Source organism: Nilaparvata lugens, chromosome 4, assembly GCF_014356525.2.
Source record: "Nilaparvata lugens isolate BPH chromosome 4, ASM1435652v1, whole genome shotgun sequence".
Lineage (NCBI taxonomy): Eukaryota > Metazoa > Arthropoda > Insecta > Hemiptera > Delphacidae > Nilaparvata > Nilaparvata lugens.
Genome location: NC_052507.1, coordinates 70,096,412 through 70,120,084, shown reverse-complemented (window position 1 = coordinate 70,120,084; position 23,673 = coordinate 70,096,412). Strand labels below are relative to the sequence as shown.

At 36.7% G+C, this 23,673-nt stretch overlaps 2 protein-coding genes across 2 annotated transcripts in view; both read left to right on the top strand.

Moving 5' to 3' along the window:
• Positions 1-23,673, top strand: part of LOC111049693 (hemicentin-1-like) — a 440,149-nt gene that overhangs the window by 361,091 nt on the left and 55,385 nt on the right. The window lies entirely within an intron of this gene.
• LOC120350941 (eukaryotic initiation factor 4A-III) lies at positions 1,452-7,091 on the top strand (the record flags this gene model as incomplete). Its single annotated transcript, XM_039426348.1, is given in 5 exon segments — positions 1,452-1,540; positions 1,821-1,959; positions 3,945-4,060; positions 5,766-6,001; positions 6,816-7,091. Coding segments are annotated over 5 exon segments (597 nt in total), but the record flags the coding sequence as incomplete, so codon positions are not given.

Below are 23,673 nucleotides of genomic sequence, written 5' to 3'. Positions count from 1 at the left end.
TTTTCTTCAAATTTTACTCATTTATGAAAAATCATAACTCAGTACTCATTGGAAATAAAGATTTCCAAATGATCTCATTCTATCCAGAATCTTATAATTTAAAAAAAAAGGCAAGAACAATCTTTTCTGTCCGATTACGAGATTTGGCAGAAATAGCTGAAAACTGGAAAATGAGCCGAAAATACGAGGTTTTTGGGCCACTCTGTATCTAGCACAAGGAAATTTTGCATGAAGAAATTGGTTCTGGACTTCTCTTATGCACCCAAATAATATATTAAAAAATCAGAACTACAATATAAATTGCATGCACCAATGTATATAGTGACTGGACTAATATGTAAATTCAGGTTTTCGATTTTTCAATAATGGAATTTCAAAAGTAAATGGTTCAAATAATTCATTTTTTTATTATTAAAAATTGTTCTTATTCTTGTAACTTGTTATGATTCATAAGGCATTGGGAAAAAAGGCTAACCTCAAAAACAGTTTGAAGTTCCCAAACAATTAAATCTAAAAACCAACAATTCAGTTCCTAGTTGAAATCTAAATATTATTATTCCGTCGGAAGAATTTATTTTACAATTCAAAGCCAAGCAATATTCCTTGAACAATATAACAAAATAACAATAACACATCATGTTGTTCAATCTATAATAACAGCTGATAAATTTGAAAATTGGTGAACTAGAACCTCATAAAATCAAATCAAATTGCGATTTTGCAATGCATCACGGGATTGTGTCATGACCTGTATTTATAGACCTTGGCTCTCAAGGAAAATGGATATTCTCATTCATGGAAATTGAGTAATTATAAGTAATCAAGAATCATATTTGATTTGATTTTGATGTTAGACTAATTTCTTCACTCGGGAGTTAGTTACTGTATATGACATTATTTATTCTCAATCATCTTGTGTTCAAGTTGAGGTGGGAAATACCTAAGTGGGTATCACTGATGTACACTAGTTTAACGCAAAAATGACTTGTTGTTTTGCTGGTTCGTTTCGTGTGCGTTCTTGAGCGAATTTAGGTTAGAATTTTCGATTTCGCATGTTTACGCAAGTTATAATTTCTCTTATCTATCACTTCTCTAGCTTCATCTAGTACAGCCTGCTAATTTTTAAGTTCCAATACAGGGTTGAAAAAAGTTGGAAAGTCTTTTCACACCAAACAGTTGAATAGCTAAAACATTATACTTTAGCTTGATAACTTGATATTTTGAAGAGGTTCAATGTAATATATTTAAAAAAACTGGATCATTTTGGCTGTCAGGAGGTGGTTTGTATTTTTTTCATACTGCCTAGAATCACCTGAGTATATCCACGAGTATTAGTATACAGTATTTTCATTTATTTCAATTACACTATTTCCTCCACTCTCATAATATCCATTGATGAGTGTATTGTAGTAATTAAAAATTTAATCTAAATAGCTGATTTTTCATTCCAGGTTTGTCTGATCTCTGCTACACTCCCCCATGAAATTTTGGAAATGACCAGCAAATTCATGACTGACCCCATCAGAATCCTTGTAAAACGGTAAGTCTTTTCTAGCTAGTTGTAAAAATTAATTTCATCAGAATTTCCAATTCATTTTTTAATTATAAAATGTATTGGTAGGTTGTGGTGAACCCGGGACCTTTCGTTTACAAAGCCAGCGTCTAAACCAATTGATTATGGCCACTACGATCATTATTGATTCCAAGCTAATCAAGAAAATCATTTTAAATATTATATGTATAGGCATATTTTAATCTAACTTCAAAAATTAATTTATTGTATGAATTAATAAAAATTAATTTTTTTTTGTTTGACACAGTGATGAACTGACACTGGAAGGAATCAAGCAGTTCTTTGTTGCCGTTGAACGCGAAGAATGGAAGTTTGACACACTCTGTGACCTGTATGACACACTCACTATTACACAGGCTGTCATCTTCTGCAATACTAAGCGAAAAGTAAGTCCAAGCCTTGTGTCTTATCCGTTGAAAATATTTTATGTGTGTGTTTAGTTTATAAGTGATTATCAAAATGATTATTTCAAAACGATTATCAAAATGTATCAATAATTACTCTTCAATTTCATAAATTAGTACTCTTTTTTTTTAAATAATAATAAGTTTTATTTCGACAAAAAACAACTAAATTTACAGACTTTTTTAACTATTTTATTTACTAGTTTTGTATTGTTATTTTCGAATATTTCATCCGCATTTGGTGTCATTATCATCGCATTGGTTGTTGAGATAATATTTGCACTGTTATTTTCATATATAGTGAGGTCCACGTTATAATGGCAGTGGAGAAATATAGGAGAAAAATGTTGCCGATGTCTTGTCAATGCCTTCTACAGACGGTAGCTGATACAGGTTTATTGATGTAATATTTTAGTTCATTTTTGTTTAATCAATTAAGCCTATATTTTATTTTTCAATAACTTCGAAATGAATTTTCATATAAAGATACAATATTTTGTTAATTAATTAATATCGTGGACCGAGCTTTGCTCTGGAGTACAAAAGCATAAAAAATGTATTACGAAAGAAGAAATTATAATAACATTCATACAGAAATGTTCTATCTAATCACAGTAAATAGAGATTAATTCCCAAAGGGAAGGCAAAAATTTCCCTCACAAAGGCCCAGTTGCACAAAAGCCGGTTAGATTTTAATCCTGATTAACTTCACGTGAACCAAATCAGAGAAGACCACTTCAAAAAGATGGATCTACTGGAATTAATCAGGATTGAAAATAACCCGGCTTTTTTGCAACTGGCACTAACTAACTGATTGAATGATTACAAAAGTTCAACAGCTGAGACATAATTTTGACACAGTCCCACACACATGAACTCGCTCACTCACTTCCATCGCCAACAGACGACGAAATAATTATTATCTGCTGTTTTTCCAAGGATGATTCATAATTATCTTTTTAATGTCCTTCAGCGAGTTTTCCAAGGGATGAGACCTAGTTCAATCGAATCTTTATATTATAAACCTACTATGTTCTGAATTTCGTGAGAATCGTTAGAGCCTTTTTGAGATCCGGTGAAATACAAACATCTAAACATAAAAACAGAAGCTGCTCGTTCAATAGTATAGGATTAATTCTACATTGTTGAAAGACGATCTGGCAACATAGCAAAGCGAGAAAGAAATAGCGCTATCCGCTTTGTTGAATGATAGACAAGGATAGCAATACCGTTGCTAATCAAACACTGGCATTATAACGTGGACCTCAATATAGTCATTTGCATTTAGTGCCATTTTGATAACTATTCAATATTAATGAGTTAGCCAGGCAGTTAAAACTTGGGGCACCGTCTATTTTTCACTCCATTGCCGTCCTTCTGTCGTTGATTTTAAATGTAAGGAAAAAATATTTTCCAACATTTGTTGAAATGCATTCTTCAAAATTGAAGTGTTCAGTGTAAACTGCATGTCGGATGTCAGTATGGCTAGTTTCACACTCATTCGGTCGTTTCGTTTTCGGCAAATTCCGATAAGTGTGAAACGGTAATTCGGTTTGAATTCGGTACCGAATAGAAACCATTAAATATTTTTGATCAAATTAAGTGTATCAATCCATAATAACAGCCATTTGTTTCATGACTTCTGTAGCATTTTGAGCTATTTTCTGTATTGAACGAAGAACATATTTAATGAATCACTTGACTCTAGATCGAGGAATATTATTTTCAATGTTTGAAACTTGAGTTAGCTTCCAACAAAACTGTTTTAATGAAATAAGAACGCTGACATGTTGTCAGTTTTGGTACAGGACCATGGTATGGTGGCCACACAGGTCTCATCATCAAGCTGACAGTCGAGCTGGCATAAACCTAACTTTTTTAATCTTGCACGATTGTACTTTAATATCACTTAGCATTTCCATCTTCAGTTTCTATTTATAAGAATTTAATAATTAATATTTTTCTAGGTGGATTGGTTGACAGAAAAAATGAGGGAAGCCAACTTTACAGTCAGTTCTATGCATGGTGATATGCCTCAGAATGAGAGAGATACCATCATGAAAGAATTCAGATCAGGCACCAGGTAATTATCAATTTATTCATCGACTTATTCACTTGAAACTCAGTTTTTAGTTTTGTTTTTCGCCATGTAAACTTGACGTCATAACTGGACGATATCATTTTGTTCTGTCCACACTGCTTTTCCAAGTTGAACCTGAATTTCCGAAGTTGAATGTCAGTGGCCATTTGCACTATATACCTTTAATGCTAATCCACGATTACATGTATGTATGGTTGCATTTATTATAATGTGTTTCATTCCGGGTTAGAACAAACTGTTGATATAATATCTCCATTTAAACCGAGTTGCTGCATATGGACGTTGATGGTTTAGAGATGAAGCACGGGATCAATGTCCAATGGCTAGCTGAGCAGCTGAGTTACCAACCTTACATTTTAGCATGTATTGATAAATTCGAAGCCTTTCATTTAAATTTATAGTTCTCTATAAATCAACAACGCTAGAACATAAAATCCTATGACATTTAGTTCAACTTGTTTCTCGTCATTGTATAGTTTTCACAAGTATGAAAAATAAAACTGACACCTCAAAGGACTGTTTTAAGAAAATTGAAATAAATGCTAGAAGAAAGACTGCCACTCTCCAGACATTTTGAATTGTCACATGTTTCGCTGTTCTCTTCATGTGACGTAGACCATTTATCATTGTAAGGAAACCTATGACTTGATGCTGGTTTTATTGGGTCATTTCCACTTCATCAATATATCTGTTGATCAAGACCAGCCCGGGTAGTCGATTTCAGTACGTGCAGTTTTCATTACGTCTAGTTCCAGTTGCTTCTTGAAGTCCATTGGATACAATAGGCCTATTTATTATTCAATTCTTTAATTATCAAATAATTCTAGCATATAGGTAACCGTCCACTGGAACCGTATTCAACCAATCCGTTTGGCCGTTGGATCGGATGAATCTGCCGGCCGTTAATTCGGTCGAATATAGTCGTTCATTGGAACCGTTTACGTCACTCTAGTTGCCAATTATTGAATTAACTACTATCATAGCCACCAAAATTTTTCATGAGCAATGATTATATTGAGATTTTGAAAATCGAATAAACAAATATCCACTAAATTAGTTATTCATTATCAAGCAATCTTTGTTCACAGATTCCTTTGATCATCACAACAATGATATCTTTTGTCTCGCATATCCCACAATGGAACATGCTCTTGAACCAAACTTATCAACTTTTCATTGTCCATAGTTTTTACAACTTTATAAAACAGAACAACTTTAAAAAACAAACAAGGCTGTGAAACAATTTTAGGTTAGGAACACTTTGTTGTCTCAGCTCGACTAGTTTGTTGGGCCAGATTAGAGCCGGAAAATCCCATTCAATTCGTATCGGAAAATTGATCGGCTGGAGACTATGAACCTGTTGCAATGGACGAGTATCTATTGCTTTCTTTGTTGGGGGATCGTTCGGTAGTTTTCGACCGATGCTAGTTCGGACGAAAACGGTTCTAGTGGACGGCCCACCTATTGCCATCTAAAAGCAAAAAGCCAACTCCTAATCCCTAACTAGTGTGCAACGGTATACACTATTGAAGTGATGAGAAGATACCTATTTTTTGTATGTGACCGGGCGGAGTTAGGGAAGCCAACTGCGCATGCCTGACTGCTGTGATCCTAATTATTAAATTACGTCATGCTGCCTGATTGATTGAGTGACGTATTATTTATGACTTGATTGGTTGTGTTTCAGTCGTGTGCTGATCACGACGGACGTGTGGGCGCGAGGCATAGACGTGCAACAGGTGTCACTGGTGATCAACTACGACCTGCCCAACAACCGTGAGCTCTACATCCACCGCATCGGTCGGTCGGGTCGCTTCGGGCGCAAGGGTGTCGCCATCAACTTTGTCAAAAGCGACGACATCAGGATTCTGCGCGACATCGAACAGTACTACTCCACGCAGATCGACGAAATGCCTATGAATGGTGAGTGCTACTCTAAATTATAAAACAGTATCTATGGTTGGCCACTAACGGTAGGACATGTATGATGAACATTCATGTACATGTTAATTATGCACACACATATGTTAATCATCGCAGTGGCGTATCCAGGAAATGGAACCTAAATTTTTTGTGGCTGGATCAGCCACAAAAATTAGCATCCAATGTCATGTTTTCGTTATATTGTACTATTTAAGTCGAGAAATATATAAGGGATGAGAGAATAACACTGCAATAGCAATGATAATAAATTATCAATAATAATTATTATCTATTTTCTTATAGACAGTGAATGGTCTAGTGCGTACGGACTAGACAGCAGGGGATAGAGAAACTACAGATAGCACTTCAAAATTAGTTCAATTTTTACCATCAATTACTTTAAAGAAATTTAACATAACTCATATTTCTCTAGTTGATTATAGTTTATTAAGTTTTATGCATGTCCTTAAACAAAGCTCCAGCCGCTTCTTCTAGAGAGTGAGTACCCCTCAACATTTCACAGCTCAACTCACACTTACGCGACTCAGGTCGAGATGAGACTCGACTCTAGTCGAGAGCATGTGTTTCCAAATGGTGACACTCAGACCAGTCGATTCTAGTCTCCGCGACGTCACCATTTGAAAACACATGCTCTCGACTAGAGTCGAGCCTCTTCTCGACCTGAGTCGCGTAAGTGTGAGTTGAGCCAACTTAACTCTACATCCAACTCGTGCTTTAAAGATCATCATTATAAAACTGTTGTATAAACTACTATTTTGTATTTGTTTCTAATAAAATTTTGTTTCTGTTACAGTGGCTGATTTGATCTAAGACGTCGTCCTTTGATATTATGATGCAAACTACCTGTAAGAAAATAGAATAGTTTTGTATTATCTCATTAACAAAGTTCATTTCATTCATTATGAATATTCTTCAATTTTCTCACAATCTTTCACTGGTTGATGATTATCAATATTCAATGATGTTTTAATAAATACCCTATAACAAAATAAAATGATTTATTGTTTATAGATTAAATATCTTTGATGCAATAAAACTACTGTTTTAATAATTTGACATTACAGTGCAATGTCATGTTTTGAATAGTTCTTGTTCATTACACCTATTCCTCGTTTTCTAAAGCTGTGATATATTTTATACTTTAAAAAACTATAGTACTATACCACTACCTCCGTAATTAAACAAAACCATAGTGCACGACAGGTGGTTAATGGTAACGCCAGCACAGGTAGGGCTCCTACACCAATAAAAACACTAGCTGATATAGATCAGCTGAAATCAACAATTTTTTCTACCTGTGCTGACGTCACCAGAATGCACTATGGCTTTGTTTACGGAGGTAGTGACTATAGTCACGTTCAGTATGAGCAGCTACATGTAAGTCACATTGTGTTTATAAGGCTCTTTCCATATTTTGCTTTTGGCTTATGCATGATCTGACTTGCACTTTCACATAATACACATCCAATGTGATCATACCCTAATCACAGTATACATACAGTATGGAAACTTGGCTACTACCCTGACGCCAAAATCCGCCATCTTGTTAGGCCGCATTGTAATAGTATTGATGGTAGGTTCGGATCACTTTAATGATCCGGATCAATTGATCTCGTTCACTGACACGAGCCAATCGGAAGACCAGGATTGGAACTTCCCAAGGTCACGTGACGTGTCTAGTATTTGCGTCATGTAAAAAGCATTGGTTAGATAGGCGTTTGATTACAAGTTTCCATTCTGTGCCCTAATGCCCAGCCCACATGTTAATCCAGTAAGCTGGCCCAGCCTATGTGATCAAGGCCAGTGTTCACACATCCACACACTGCACTGGCGTTGGTCGTCATTGGCCTTCATTGCACTAACGTATGGATGCGTCATGAGACAACAAACTGAAAATCAAAACCAGGATTGAACTTCAGTGCTCCAGTGGGAGTTTTGCCAACTACAATGACAAAATTACTAAATCAATTTTTATAAACTAATAATTCAAAATACTAGTAGTTCTGTGAACAGTACACCTCACGCAGTTTTCCACAAGTATCTGATATCACATGTTTACCGACTTCTCCAGACATCTGCGTAATGCATGCAATGAATACCGTAATCCACTTGTCAGCTGATTGATTATGAATAATTCCATAGTCTGATTAATCAGACTATAATAGTCTATCTTCAGAGTAGATGATTTATATAGTGGTATCGGAGTATGAAGGAAATTCCTTTTCCTTTCATATTATCATTAAAATGCAACATTTAAAAAAACATTGTGTATACATCGACGCACAGTTAAGAAAGGAATATTCCTGCCAAATCTCTTGAAATTCTATCAACGCGTTGATACACACGTAGACAGAGAAAAGAAAATCCGAGTTCAAACATAGACCTCACTACGTTCGGTCGATGATGATTCGTCTTTGGTGGGACTGATACATTTGAGTCATGCAAAGAGTGGACTGTAATTTTGAGATGTAATGTAATATTTAATAAATTGCTGATGAATTGGGAATTAGTAGTTTTGCTGAAATGACCCAAACAAACATAAAATTTCTAAGGTATGTATCAATCGTTGTACAATCAATGATTATCGTTGATTGTAAAATGATTCTGTTTTATCTGAAAAAAATATTAAAGTACCAATGATGTGATCAATTTATTTAAATTGATAAATTAATAAATAAGTTTATTTATTCACAGCATAGAATAAATTGTGGATGGATAAACTGGAGAAAAATGAGTGGTGTTCTTTGTGATAAGAGAGTGAATTGTCAAATGAAGGGAAAAGTGTATAGATCAGTTGTGAGGCCAGCTATGCTGTATGGAACGGAAACATGGCCCATTTCAAAGAAACAGGAACAAAAGATGGGAGTGACTGAGATGAGAATGTTAAGATGGATGTGTGGGGGTACAAGAAGAGATAAAATAAGAAATGGATTGATCAGAGGCACTGTCAAAGTTGGACCACTGGGAAAGAAAATGCAGGAGTCAAGGATGAGGTGGTTTGGGCATGTACAGCGACTGGAGGAGGATTATGGACGAAGAGTGCAGGATTTGGTTTTGGATGGTGTAAGAGGACGAGGTAGACCTAGGATGAGGTGAGGAGATAGAATAGCGGCTGACTTGCGAGAGAGTGGTTGGAGAGGAGAGAGGTAGCATTGGATAGGGCTTTGTGGAGAGGCAGACTAAGAGGAAGGAATGCCAACCCCATTTAAATGGGATAAGGCACAGCCAAAGAAGAAGATGTGATCAATGGTATGCCAAATGATAAGTCAGGGTAAAGAAAACAATACAAAGATTTAATATTGAATCCGAAATAACAGTAAATGCCTAAGAATGAGCATGATAAAGAATCCGACAAGACGAAATAATCCGAGTTAAAACATAGTCCTCATTACGTCGGTCAATTGGAGGAGGCTATAGCTGCGCGAGGTCTACTGTTCACGGAACTACTAGTGGTGTAATCAGCTGGGGTCGATGACTCCCAGAATTCTATTCTCTTCTGGTGGGGTTGGACTGTGCAGGACGCTGGTTGAATCTAGTGAGGACAACCAGAAGATTTTAACACAGATTTATTCCACAGAATCAAATAAGAGCAAGTGACAACCCGACAATATGAAAATATAAGTGTTCCTAAATCTCAACACAAAATATGGCAACAATATTATTAACTATTTTATCCCACAAAATTAAAGTGGAACAAAGTGACAACACGGCATACTCAAAATAGAAATATTCTCAAATCTAAACATAAATTATGGCAACATTAGTGTTAACGATTTTATTCCACAAAATAAAGAGGAACAAGTGGCAACACGACAACCTCAAAATAAGAAAATATCCTTAAATCAAAACACATATTATGGCAACAATAGTATCACCGATTTTATTCCACAAAATTAAAGAGGAACAAGTGGCAACACGATAAACTCAAAATAAAAATATTCTCAAATCTAAACAGAAAATACTAAGATCAATCACGGGGCATTAGCCGTGCAGTATAGGACATATCAACGGTCTCGAAAATTGTAAAATGGTTGGTGAGTGGCTTTCCAACAATAATAGGTAATCTCTGAGCTTCAGATAACTCAATAGACTAGAGAAATGAATAAATTCAAAATAGTAATAAATTAAATCTATAATAATAAAATCAACTTTATAATCAAAACTCCAGTTACTAGTGAAGTTCACTCAAACAAAACAAAATGGAAGATTAAAGACAAAATTCGTAATTGAATTAATCATATAAATTATTGATTAAAGTTGAAGCCATTAAAATTAATAATTTAATGGGACACAAGTAAGGTAATCAAACCGAGGACTAATTATTTCAGCTCAATAATTCAATCTGACACGAATAAATCAATAAATATTGGTCAAAAGAACTATGAATTTTGTGCGTTTAGAAAGAAAAAAAATCTAGTTATGATATGATATATTAGTATAAACAACAGTACCAGGTTAAACTAGTAGTTTATGTAATAAATACTGAATGAATTTTATGTAATAAAACTAGTAGCTCGAATGAATAAAGATTGGTCAATCAGAACTATGAATTTCGTGGGATCAGAAAGTGAAATAAATCTAATACATGCAGCAAATAAGATGATATTAGTATGAACAACAGAAGGTTAAACTAGTAGCCCTTCCTGAGCGCTCTCTCCCCAAAGGGCGAATAGGATCAATAATATATAATATAAGATCAATAATAATACTCGATTAAGTTCAAAGTAGTAAATATAGGTACTGTGACAACAATCTTCTCAGGGAGTATCGGTATTATCAAAATTAAAGTTTGTTTGTATTAATAATACTAATTCAATTTAATGATAATGAAGATAATGACTATTCATTTATCAATCCGCTCTTTGCTTGACAAAGGACTACACACCAAGTCCCTAAATGAATCAATATCAAAGGTGAGACTTTACAAAATCCAACTAATGAATTAGCTTATGATTTAGAATGTCATCAACTACACAAAAGGAAAAAAGTTACTAATAATTTAGAGCGTCATTAACATCACAAAATGGAAAGATAAATTAACTATCAATTTAGAACATCATTATCTACACAAAATGGGAAAATAAATTAACCTATGATTTAGGATGTCATTAACCACACAAGATGGAAAAATAAATCAACTACTAATAGAGAACATCATTAACTACATGAAATGGAAAAATGAATTAATTATTAATTTATAGGGAATTATAATGATTAAACTGGACTGGTCAAAATAAAACAATGGGTGGCTCAAGCTTAATAATGAATTAGGGACTCACCAGCCACAATGTACACCCTCACAGTTGTCCACTCCATCCTCCCTTGGTCGCTGCTTCTTGGTCTTCTTCAGGTGACGTTTGGAATTAGAATAATCGGTTAGGGTTCCCGAATCGATCAAGAAACCTCGGATTTGTTGTCATCACCGAACAACGGCCAACCACCCCCTCCCCCCCCAACACAACAGAAATTGCCAAAATGGTACAATATTGGAACAAGAGTCAGTGACCACAGAATGTGACATGGGATTGCACAAAAGTCCATTGTGACAGGCTTTTGAGAATACAATTTGTAATTATGGACTGCTAGCTAAGCAGAGCATTGCCATAATTTTGAATTCTTTCAATAAAATTCTCTAATTGAATAGTCAAGCTACATTGTCTAATTCAATAAAGGAGTTTCATTGAGGTAGAATTAGTTCATAGTTGCTGATACTGCTTGCTTCAGTACACAAATTTCGGCACCAGTGTCAACTAGTAACTTCTTCTTCACTCCCATGAGGTTAACATAGATATACAGTCCCCTCTGGACTGCATCAACACTGGGCACAATCTTAATTTGATTTTCTAGTTCTATTGGCTGGCCCTGGAGGCGCCATCCAGCCCATTCTCGTTTGGGGACAGAGGTTGCTGATGAACTTTCGTTGTCAAGTTGTGATCTCCTTGTTGACAGGTCACCCTCCTGGGAGTTGTTTTCTGATCAGGACAGCTGAACGTTTGATGATCTGGGTCGCCACAAATGATGCAGAATGTTGGTCCAGATTGATCTCTCCGATGACTGTCTTGTTGTAAGCAATTGTTTCTCATCCCTTGTGTGTGTGCTCGACTATGATCCTCCTTTCCCCAATGAGTATTATTGGCTTGTTGTAGACGACATTCTCAAATGAAATGCCCTTGCTTTCCTCAGTAGAAACATCCTTGCTGATTATTTCTTCTGGTGGTTGTAGCCTGAGTAGTGGATGTCCTAGGCAAATGGTTCTCTTGTGAAGTTGGTTTTGGCCGATTAGCAGGTTGTACAGTGAATACATCAGTTGGTTGACTCACAGTTGCTTGTTCCACCCTTTCGGCTACTTGAATTGCTGATTCTAAATCCACTGGTGGATGTATTATAAGTGTGGTTGCAGCTGGGCCCTGCAAGCCTCTCAGGTAGGCAGCTAGAATGGTTCTGTCTAGCTGCATTCGAGCCCACACAGCTCCAGCTGGATCGACTGGTATGGGTATAGCTTTATACCCCAGTACACGACAACGATCAGCAAATGCACAAGGGCCTTCTCCAAGTTGTTGTTTCAAATTTCCCAATTCTAGCAGTGAGTCTTGTGGATTGATCGCCTTTCCAAATCGCTGAAGTAGCACTTGCTCTACATCAGCAAATGTTGTGTTGGCTGCTTCCAGCTCTGGATGCGATTCTAAGCAGGCAGCTGCTAAACCTGACACTTTCGTACAACAAAGCAGTTGTTGGTCTTCATCATCCCATCCACCAATTCAAGCTGCTAGCTCAAAACCTTGGAGGAATTGCTCAACAGACTGACTCCCAGCTGCACCTGAGAAGTGCTTTACAGTGGATGCAAAACCTAGATCCTTCCTTCTACCAGGAACTGGTGCAGCAGGAGTGACTGCTACTGCTGCTGCTGTAGGAGTTGGTTGATGATAGGGAGCTGAGAGTCCCAGTTCAGGAAGAAGGGTATAATTCACTTCCAATCGCGGTAATCGAGTTGGGGGAGCAGCCCGAACGGTTTCTAATTCAGCAATGACTGCATCCCTCTCCTTCTCTGCTGCTTTGGCTCGATTGAGTAGTTGTTGGATCCTGGCTTCCATCATCCTTCGTGTCTGATCTCTAATTGCTTCCAGGGACTGCTCATGTTCCCGGGCCACATCAGCTGCTGCTTGAGAGTTCTATGATCTTGGAGCACCTGTCTCATCATGGTCGTCATCACTGAGACCCATCTTAGTCACCGAGAGACGTTAATCTGCGTAGTAGATCCCGTAGGCGTTCTTGCAGCCTACCCCACACCTGACACTAATGTAATCAGCTGGGGTCGATGACTCCCAGAATTCTATTCTCTTCTGGTGGGGTTGGACTGTGCAGGACGCTGGTTGAATACAGTGAGGATGACCAGAAGATTTTAACACCGATTTATTCCACAGAATCAAATAAGAGCAAGTGACAACCCAACAATATGAAAATATAAGTGTTCCTAAATCTCAACACAAAATATGGCAACAATATTATTAACTATTTTATCACACAAAAATAAAGTGGAACAAGTGGCAACACGACATACTCAAAATAGAAATATTCTCAAATCTAAACACAAATTATGGCAACATTAGTGTTAACGATTTTATTCCACAAAATAAAGAGGAACAAGTGGCAACACGACAACCTCAAAATAAGAAAATATCCTTAAATCTAAACACATATTATGGCAACAATAGTATCACCGATTCTATTCCACAAAATTAAAGAGGAACAAGTGGCAACACGATAAACTTAAAATAAAAATATTCTCAAATCTAAACAGAAAATACTAAGATCAACGGTCTCGAAAATTGTAAAATGGTTGGCGAGTGGCTTTCCAACAATAATAGGTAATCTCTGAGCTTCGGACAACTCAATAGACTAGAGAAATGAATAAATTCAAAATAGTAATAAATTAAGTCTATAATAATAAAATCAACTTTATAATCAAAACTCCAGTTACTAGTGAAGTTCACTCAAACAAAACAAAAAGGAAGATTAAAGACAAAATTCGTAATTGAATTAATCATATAAATTAATGATTAAAGTTGAAGCCAATCTTAAATTAATGGGTTTTAAATTAGTGCGTTTAGAAAGAAAAATAAATCTAGTTATGATATGATATGATATTAGTATAAACAACAGTACCAGGTTAAACTAGTAGTTCATGTAATAAATACTGAATGAATTTTATGTAATAAAACTAGTAGCTCGAATGAATAAAGATTGGTCAATCAGAACTATGAATTTTGTGGGATCAGAAAGCAAAATAAATCTAATACACGTAGCAAATAAGATGATATTAGTATGAACAACAGAAGGTTAAACAAGTAGCCCTTCCTGAGCACTCTCTCCCCAAAGGGCGAATAGGATCAATAATATATAATATAAGATCAATAATAATACTATATTTGATAGGAAACATCTCCTTAGCAACGGAGATGAAAATTTTCAAAGTCCTACTTTTAACATAATTTTATTTTCAATTCCCTTTTTGGATAGTTTTATGCCTTATATTATTTGATGTCAACTATTTCTGAAGTTATGAAAAGAAAAAGTTTTTTTTTTAAAGTGAATTCTCATGAAGAAATTTTAAAGGCAAGTCTACGAATATTTTCTAACCTCAAAATGTTTTATGGAGATGGGAAGTAGGTATTGGTGTTTTTCAACGTTTCTGCCTTGTGTTTTAAAGTACTGTTCTTAATATTAATGTGAGTATAATTGTACATTATAGATATTGAGTGGATTTTGAAATCAATTTGAAGCTCATTTTTTGCAAGCCGGACACATTCCAGTAATGTCTCCCGGCTACATAGGCCAAAGTCCTTTTCAGGGCATTCCAGATAGTTACTTACTTAGAATAGCACAACTTAATATTGAGGGCATGACAAGAGCTAAAGGAGAAATTTGTGGAAAAATGAGTAAAGATCTCAAAATTGACATCATACTGATTCAAGAAACACATGTAGCAGTGAATTTGGATAACAAGCTGAAGATTCCAGGCTATACACTTGTTAACAGTTTAAATCATGATAAGCATGGAATTGCCACATTTGTTACATCGAATATTGCTTCTAATTGTAGTGGTTTAAATGGAAATAGTCATGCCATAGGCATAGTATACGGAGGGCTGAGTATATTCAATGTGTACAAACCCCCTGGGGAAGAATGGGAGAACCCTGCCCTCCCTCATGCTGCACATCCGTGCATATATGCTGGCGATTTCAACTCTCATAGCCCTCTGTGGGGCTACAGAACTGAAAACAGGGATGGTGAGAGTCTGATTCGATGGGCTGAAGTAAATGATTTTCACTTGGAATATGATGCTAAACAAGGCAGCACTTTTCATTCTGCCAGATGGGGAACTTCTACCACTCCAGATCTGTGCTTTGTGTCATGTAATAGGGAAGGTAGACCTTTGCATGTGACAAGATCAGTTGAATCAAGATTCCCTAGAAGTCAACATAGCATGGTAGTTTTAGAGATTGGCATGAGGTTGCCATGTGTTCAAAATCCTGAACTTCCAAGGTGGAATCTCCGTAAGGCAGTTTGGGCAAAGTTTACTGAAGAAGTGGAAAAAACAGTTTCCAGAATCCCTATCAACATATCAAACTATGGAAGGTTCAGCAGACTGCTTTTCATGGCTGCAAAGAGATCTATTCCAAGAGGCCATAGAAAGAATTATGTCCCATGTGGAATGCAGAATGTGATGGTTTACTTGCTGAATATAAAGTTTCACCAACTGATGAGCTTGCCAATAGCCTGATAAAAAATTTGGATGAAGGAAGACGCAATCGTTGGATGGAAGCCATGCAGAGTCTGGATTTCACTCACTCCAGCAGGAAATCATGGAGTTTACTCCGAAAGCTGAGTGGGAACACAAGATCCATAAAAAGAGCGGATGTGACTCCTGATCAAATAGCTGACATCTTCCAGGAAAATGGTGATATAGATGTGCCCCCAAAGCTGAAAGCTCAAATGAAGCGGAAACTACAGAAGGAGCTGAAAAACTGCATGCAACAATCCTTTTTGGCTGAGTTGGTAAGTTCTGAAGAGATTATAGCTGCCATTAAAAGATGAAAGGCAATAGAGCACCAGGAGTTGATGGAGTTCTGCCTGAGTTTATCAAGAATTTGGGACCAAAAGCTATAATGTGGCTCTCAAAGTATTTTTCTGAAGTAATGGCTAGAGCTGAGCTCCCCAAATCCTGGAAACAAACAAAGGTCGTAGCAGTATTGAAGCCAGGAAAAGATCAAAGAGACCCAAAAAGCTATAGACCAATAGCCCTGTTGTCAGTTGTGTACAAACTTTTTGAACGAGTCCTACTGACAAGAGTAGGGAGCAGAATGGATGAGTGTTTGCCAGAGGAGCAGGCTGGTTTCAGGGAGGGTAGGAGTTGTGAGGAACAAGTATTGGGGCTCACAACTTACATTGAGCATGGGTTTGAGAGAAACCTCAAATCAGGAGCCGTATTTCTGGACCTTAGTGCAGCATATGACACAGTGTGGAGATCTGGTCTTCTTCTGAAGTTAGCAAGGATCCTGAAATGCAAGGCAACCGTCAATCTCTTTGGAGCTATTTTGAGAGACCGTACATGCAGAGTGTCTCTTTATGGTAAACTCAGCACTATAAGAAGATTACAAAATGGTTTACCTCAAGGATCGGTTCTTTCACCAATTTTGTTCAATGTTTACACTGCAGACCTGCCTGTTACTCAATCACACAAGTTTATTTATGCCGATGACATTGGGCTTGTTACTCAAGGTCGAAATTTTGATCAGCTCCAAATTGTGTTGAATGAGGACTTAGAGTTAATGGCAGAATACTTCCAGCAGTGGTTCTTGAAGCCAAACCCGTCCAAAACTGTCTCAACAATATTCCATCTCAGTAACCAGCATGCAAAAAAGACAATTGATCTCAGGCTATGTGGCAAAAGAATATCTCATCAGGAAGCTCCCCGTTACCTAGGAGTCAGACTTGATAGATCCCTCACATATCGACAACATCTGCAGGGGTTGAGAGATAAACTGAAGACAAGGCTAAATATCATCAGCAAACTTGCGGGAACAACCTGGGGTTGTGACATGAATGCCCTTCGAACATCAAGTCTTGCACTTCTGTACAGCACAGGGGAGTACTGCTCTTCTGTCTGGGCTCGCAGCAGACATGTTGAGAAAATTGATACAGTTTTCAATGAAACTATGAGGAAGATTAGTGGGACATTGAGACCAACAGAGACTGAGTGGTTGCCTGTGCTTAGTAACATCATGCCTCCAGATCTCAGAAGGTTGGAGAAGAAGAACAAGTTCATTTCCCAGTTACAAAACATTCATGAGGATCTCCCAGTCTCAAGAGATTTGGCTAACCCTCCACCAAGGCGCCTCAAGTCAAGAAGATACTTGAGACTTGACGAGCAAGAGGAAATTAGAAGTGCAAGGGAGTTATGGAGACTGAGATGGTTGCAGGGAGAGGTCAGGAACAAAGGCCTTGTGGATGACCCTAATGACATTGTTCCTGGCACCCAGCTGAGACGTAGAGAGTGGTGTGGCCTTAACCGGTTCAGGACGCAGGTGGGAAGGTGTGCTGAGCTGATGACAGCATGGGGATACACATCTGATCCTCTGTGCCAATGTGGACAAATCCAATCAATGAACCACCTAATATCTGAGTGTCCACAATACTCCTATCATGGAGGGCTGTCGGCCCTCCATGATGCTGGAGAAGATGCGTGTCAGTGGCTCCAGAACGTTCTAAATTCTATTGGTATTTGAAATATTAAGTTTAAAATTATGTTTTTTTTTCTAATTTTGGCCTATGTATGCATATGCATATATATAATAATAATACTCGATTAAGTTCAAAGTAGTAATTATACTGTGACAACAATCTTCTCAGGGAGTATCGGTATTATCGAAATTGAAGTTTGTTTTGATTAATAATACTAATTCAATTTAATGATAATGAAGATAATGTCTATTCATTTGTCAATCCTCTCTTTGCATGACAAAGGACTACACACCAAGTCCCTAAATGAATCAATATCAAAGGTGAGAATAAATTTCTAATTTCTTAAGACATTGAAAATTATATCTAGCTCAAAAGCATTGAATACAAAACCGACTTTCAACGAAAAAACTTTTATCTAGAGATGAGGTATTTCTTGACCTCACTAGTTACTCTAACAGCTCTCTGGAAGACAGCCTAGGCCTTCGCTGGTCTCTCTCAGAGGCAAATAAGAACAAATTTAATATCGAAAGTATAGAAAATACAAATATAAAGTTACTCCTCTCACAAAAATACAAAAGAGAAGGTGATTAGGATATTAAACAGAACGACCTTGAGGAGGATGGATGGAAAGACTATTAAGCATCAGTTACAAAAATTCAATTACTCAAATCCAAAAGAATAGAAAATTATAAATGAACTTAATTTATCTATGGCTATATTAACGATGTGCTAACATTGAAGACGCTTGACTATTAATCAGTTACCGTACTCTGTGTCTCAGGGTTTCGAGTAGGCAGAAGGCCTCCTCCAATAGGGCTTTTAAAACTTGAAAATATTTGAAAGAATATTTAGGGTTCCCGAATCAATCAAGAAACCTCGGATTTGTCGTGATCGCCGAACAACGGCTAACCCCCCACTCAACAGAAATTGCCAAAATGGTACGATATCGTACGATATTGGAACAAGAGTCAGTGACCACAGAATGTGACATGGGATTGCACAAAAGTCCATTGTGACAGGCTTTTGAGAATACAATTTGTAATTATGGACTGCTAGCTAAGCAGAGCATTGCCAAAATTTTGAATTCTTTCGATAAAATTCTCTAATTAATTAGTCAAGCTACATTGTCTAATTCAATAAAGGAGTTTCATTGAGGTAGAATTAGTTCATAGTTATCCAATACTGCTCATTCAGCGACTATGCAAAATCATAAGATAAATTCAGAGCGGTTAATTGTTTCATTGATTGCAAAATAATTTTCCTAAAGCAGTCTACGAATTTTCTTTTGGCCGGTAGCACCATATATAAGGCACAATGAGTCAGCAGTAGCTACACAATGGAATAAATTCAATACATTCTAACATGCTGAGGAGCTTTTTTTCATATTTAATCTAAAATACATCAATTGTAACCACATATATTACAGTGGTATTACATATGTTTTAAAAGAATTACTATGTAAAAATTATTTTGTGGAAAATTTGAACAATTGCTATGAATGATAATAATGGGAAAGATAACCGACTTTTAGAGAGAAATCTTTTATAATCAAAACAATGGATTTTCAACATCTGTTTCTTATTCTACAAACATAAAAATTTTCGGCTCTTATAAAGTGAATGTTGCCAGCTTCTTGAGATCATTTCTCAATTTTATTATAATAGATAACTCAATCAGCAATCATGGAAGTTCGGACCGTTCTTTTCATTTCACTGGTTCTTTGCTCTCTACTGGTATGTTGAAACTTAAATTGTAATATTAATATCATTGATTCTAATTTAAATACCCGATATAATTGAGAAAAATTGAGCCTGGGTCTTACACTCTTCATCACACTTAATTATAATTATGAGGTTGAGATTCTATCCAACTCGTTTGTTGAAACTATCCCTCGATAATGACTTTAAAATTTTCATATGAAATCTGGTTTCAATTATTTTTGAGGACTTCATGTAATTATTCCTGACGTTACCTATTTATCTATAGTAGTAGTTTTCAATAATTATCTTTGCAGCAATCAGGTCTAAATGTTTTTTCAAACGTACAACATTCGTGATTTTTAAGATTCAGTAATCGGTTGATAAGAATGATTCTAAAACTATATTTCTGAGCAAAAATGAAAGGAAATATTGTTTTATGATAACGTAATATTTTTCCTCCCTACTATTATATGTTGAAAATCCATTCTTTTGATTACGGTATAAACGATTTCTTTCTACTTCCTACTATAATAGTCCAGTCGAAGGGTCTTTTTTCAGGAAACAGCCCCGAAATAATTTTTCTCCACGGTTCCATATGTATTTTGGGGCGCTGAATTCGAATCTGAAATTTTCTAACACGCCAGAGGGCGGATTCACCCTCAAAAATCCGGACTTTTATCAACTTTTTCATTTAATCTCGAAAACTTCAAGTTTTTGGAGAAAAATCATTGCTTACAAAATTGAACATATAATAAAATTTCCAATAAATTGAGTAGCCTAGTCGCGCAGAGCTCTACCATTTTTGGTTCCGGAGCTACGAATTTTCAAAAAAGGGGTTTTCAAAATTTTGCAAACCTACCACTCTACCCTATACAACTTAACAGCTCGAACAAAATAATTTACCATCAGTCTTGTTGAAGACCTGTTTGATACCTATTCTTTCACAGAATATTAGGTACCATATTGGAAGTATTTAGTATTATAGGTCCATAATGTGATCACAAGACCACAAGGACACGTCGAAAAACACAAAAATCAAGAAAGCTAATATTAGGTACCTTATAGCTAGTCACAACAACAAAAAGTCAAAAATACGAACTCACCAGTGTGTTGTCCAACATTAAGAGCTCACTGATGGAATACAATGGGTTCTCCAACAGCAATCCCCTCAGCGCGCCCTGAAATCGCCTCGTCGACAGGTGTCTCTTGCCGCTTGGCAAATTGGGGGCGCGACAGTCGAGACCGACGACAGTCGAGGCCTGCGACAGTAGAGGACTGTTTTACAGTCCTCTACGGTCGTAGGCCTCGACTGTCGGGAGTGTACGAAAATTGAAGAGTCCTCTACTGTCGCCCAACGCAGGCGACATTTAAGGCCTCTTTTTCAGGTGTCCTCTCCCGTCGTAGGTCTCGACTGTCGGGGCTGTACAAAAATTGGAGAGGCCTCAACTGTCGCCTAATGCAGGCGACATTTGAGGCCTCTTTTTCAGGAGTCCTCTCCCGTCGCTGGCCTCGAATGTCGCTGGTCTCGACTGTCGGGCCTGTACAAAAATTAGAGACTCGCTTGCAGCAGACGACAGTTGAGGACACATCCTACTGCGATTCCAGACAAAATACATTTTGTAATGATTATAACTTCTGATTTGTTGAAAACCAAATAATTGAAACTTCCTTCATAAAAAAAGCATATGAACTTTGAAGGTAGATAGGGCTTATCCTTAAAGGATTTTCAGAACGATCATCTTTGTGAAGAATTACAGCTTAATCAGTCAAGTATTTCAAGCGTGATGAGCTCACATACAAACAGACAGAAAGACAGACACCATCTCGTCTTATAGAAGATAGAAGATAGATAAATATTTAGATTTGTCAATGAAGGAGGCATAATGCAATACAAGTTTGAAAATTTCGTTTTTTATGATAAAGCAACTAAGGTTAATTTACAGTTGTAAAGTTGCAATACTTATTCATAATATGGATGGAATAATGGGATATAATATATTATTCAATTGCTGGTAAATCCATACAAATCAAATTAAAATATTCTTTTGGTGCTGTCTACCATTCTGTAGAGCCTAGCGCAGGCGACAGTTGAGGCCTCTTTTTCAGGAGTCCTCTACGGTCGCAGGTCTCGACTGTCGGGAGTGTACAGAAATTGGAGAGGCCTCAACTGTCGCCTAACGCAGGCGACATTTGAGGCCACTTTTTCAGGAGTCCTCTACCTTCGCAGGTCTCGACTGTCGGGGCTGTACAAAAATTAGAGTAGCCTCAACTGTCGCCTAACGCAGGCGACATTTGAGGCCACTTTTTCAGGAGTCCTCTTCCGTCGCTGGCCTCGAATGTCGCCGGTCTCTACCGTCGCTGGTCTCGACTGTCGCAGGACTCTTCTGTCGTTTGCCTCGTTTGACATCGACCCGGCAAATTACAGAAGTAATTTGTACTGTTATGTTAACACTCATTAAAAATAGGGGGAAAATATTCTCCTGTATACCGTATTGCTTATTGCATGTAACTTATATCAATATTAATTACTATATTAAAGTCTAAGGCAATCATTTTCTAGCATTTGCGTTTTCTTTGCAGAGCCTAAGTGCATCGAGATCGGTTGTGGAACATGACCTATCGGCACCCCAAGTGGAGAAACAACCTAAGCCTGTTATTGCAGAAAAGATTACCCGTACCGATCATCTTACTCCACAACCGAGGTCGTGTTGTAGTGCTAGTGAATGCTATGCTTCTTGCGCTGGGTCGCGTCGTAGAAAAACACAGTAGCGTAGCATAGGGAATGTTTTGAACCCTCGCTGTCCTGTGTTATTCTACACTAAGTTCAACCTTAAGTGGACTGTAGAGAAATTTATAGTAAAGAAATGAATTGAAATAAAGAATTGTTCAATATTTCTCCTACCCAATTACTGCCATAATATGAAATTTTAGAATCTATTGTAGCAAATAAGATATGAAACACAAAAAAAATTTCTTTTGCAGCATGTAAAACAGGAAATTATATTGTACATTCAAAGATCAAGTACCGTAATGATTTTTATAATAAGGGGTTACCAAGATACACAGCTTTGAATATAGAAATTGGCCATTTTTTATGTATTCGAATATGGGCTTTAATACACTCAACAATAAATTTTCCACTTTTCGACCGAATTTGACTTATGATGCATGATTTTGGACCGCCTTAATGAGCCGTAAAGAATGAGTGTAGTACGATGAAATCTGAGCATTGTGTCAGAAGTTATAAGTGTTTGAAATTTTGATCCTTGAGGTGTCCTCAAGCGCGCCTTACCATAGGAAATACTGAAATGAAGTGCATCTAACGGGTAATTCCGATAGAACATAATTTATGAACTTATGGCATTGTGCAAAATATCAATGTGAAGACTATGTAGTTGGTGATGATGGTTGAAGCTGAAAATTAGGTGTTTTCACAATACAAGGAGCATTGTTGTCAGGTGTACCTGGAAATCTATATGAGATAGAGCGCTCTACCTGATCTCTGATTGTAGAGCACAAAAATACGCCCAGAGGGATTTTGAATTATACATCTAAATGGTAACAATGGGAAGATATTGTTGATCAAAAAATAGAATTCATCAAAATTGATTTTTTCTTCAAATTTCACTCATTTTTGAAAAATCATAACTCAGTACTCATTAAGTAAACTAGATTAAGGTACATATTATCCTAAATTTTGTAATTGTTGAATTTTGTGGAGGAAATAAATTTGATTTGAATTGAAAAAAAAATTGAATTAAAGATAGATAGTTTCGAATGATTTCATTTTATTCAGAATTCTATTATCTAGAGAAAAGGCAAGAGCAAATTTTTCTGTCCGATTACGAGATTTGGCAGAAATAGCTGAAAACTGGAAAATGAGCCAAAAATATGAGTTTTTTTAGCCACTCTGTATCTAGCAGCACAAGGTAATTTTGTATGAGGAAATTGGTTCTGGACTTCTCTTGTTTTGAGATGTATGTGCAGGTTTCGTCATTAATTTTCTTTTTAAATTCTGTATCGAAATCATGTATCATATGACCACGTTCCTATTTTGAAAAAAAAAGTTGTATTAAAATTGAAGTTGGTTCCATATGACGGATCCAAGATGGCAGAGTATAGTTTTGATGCGACAGAAAGTAGTTTTTTTTACTTTCCTTGCCCTATTACCATAGGTAAGCTTTACCATAGGTATTGCTTTCCGAAAAT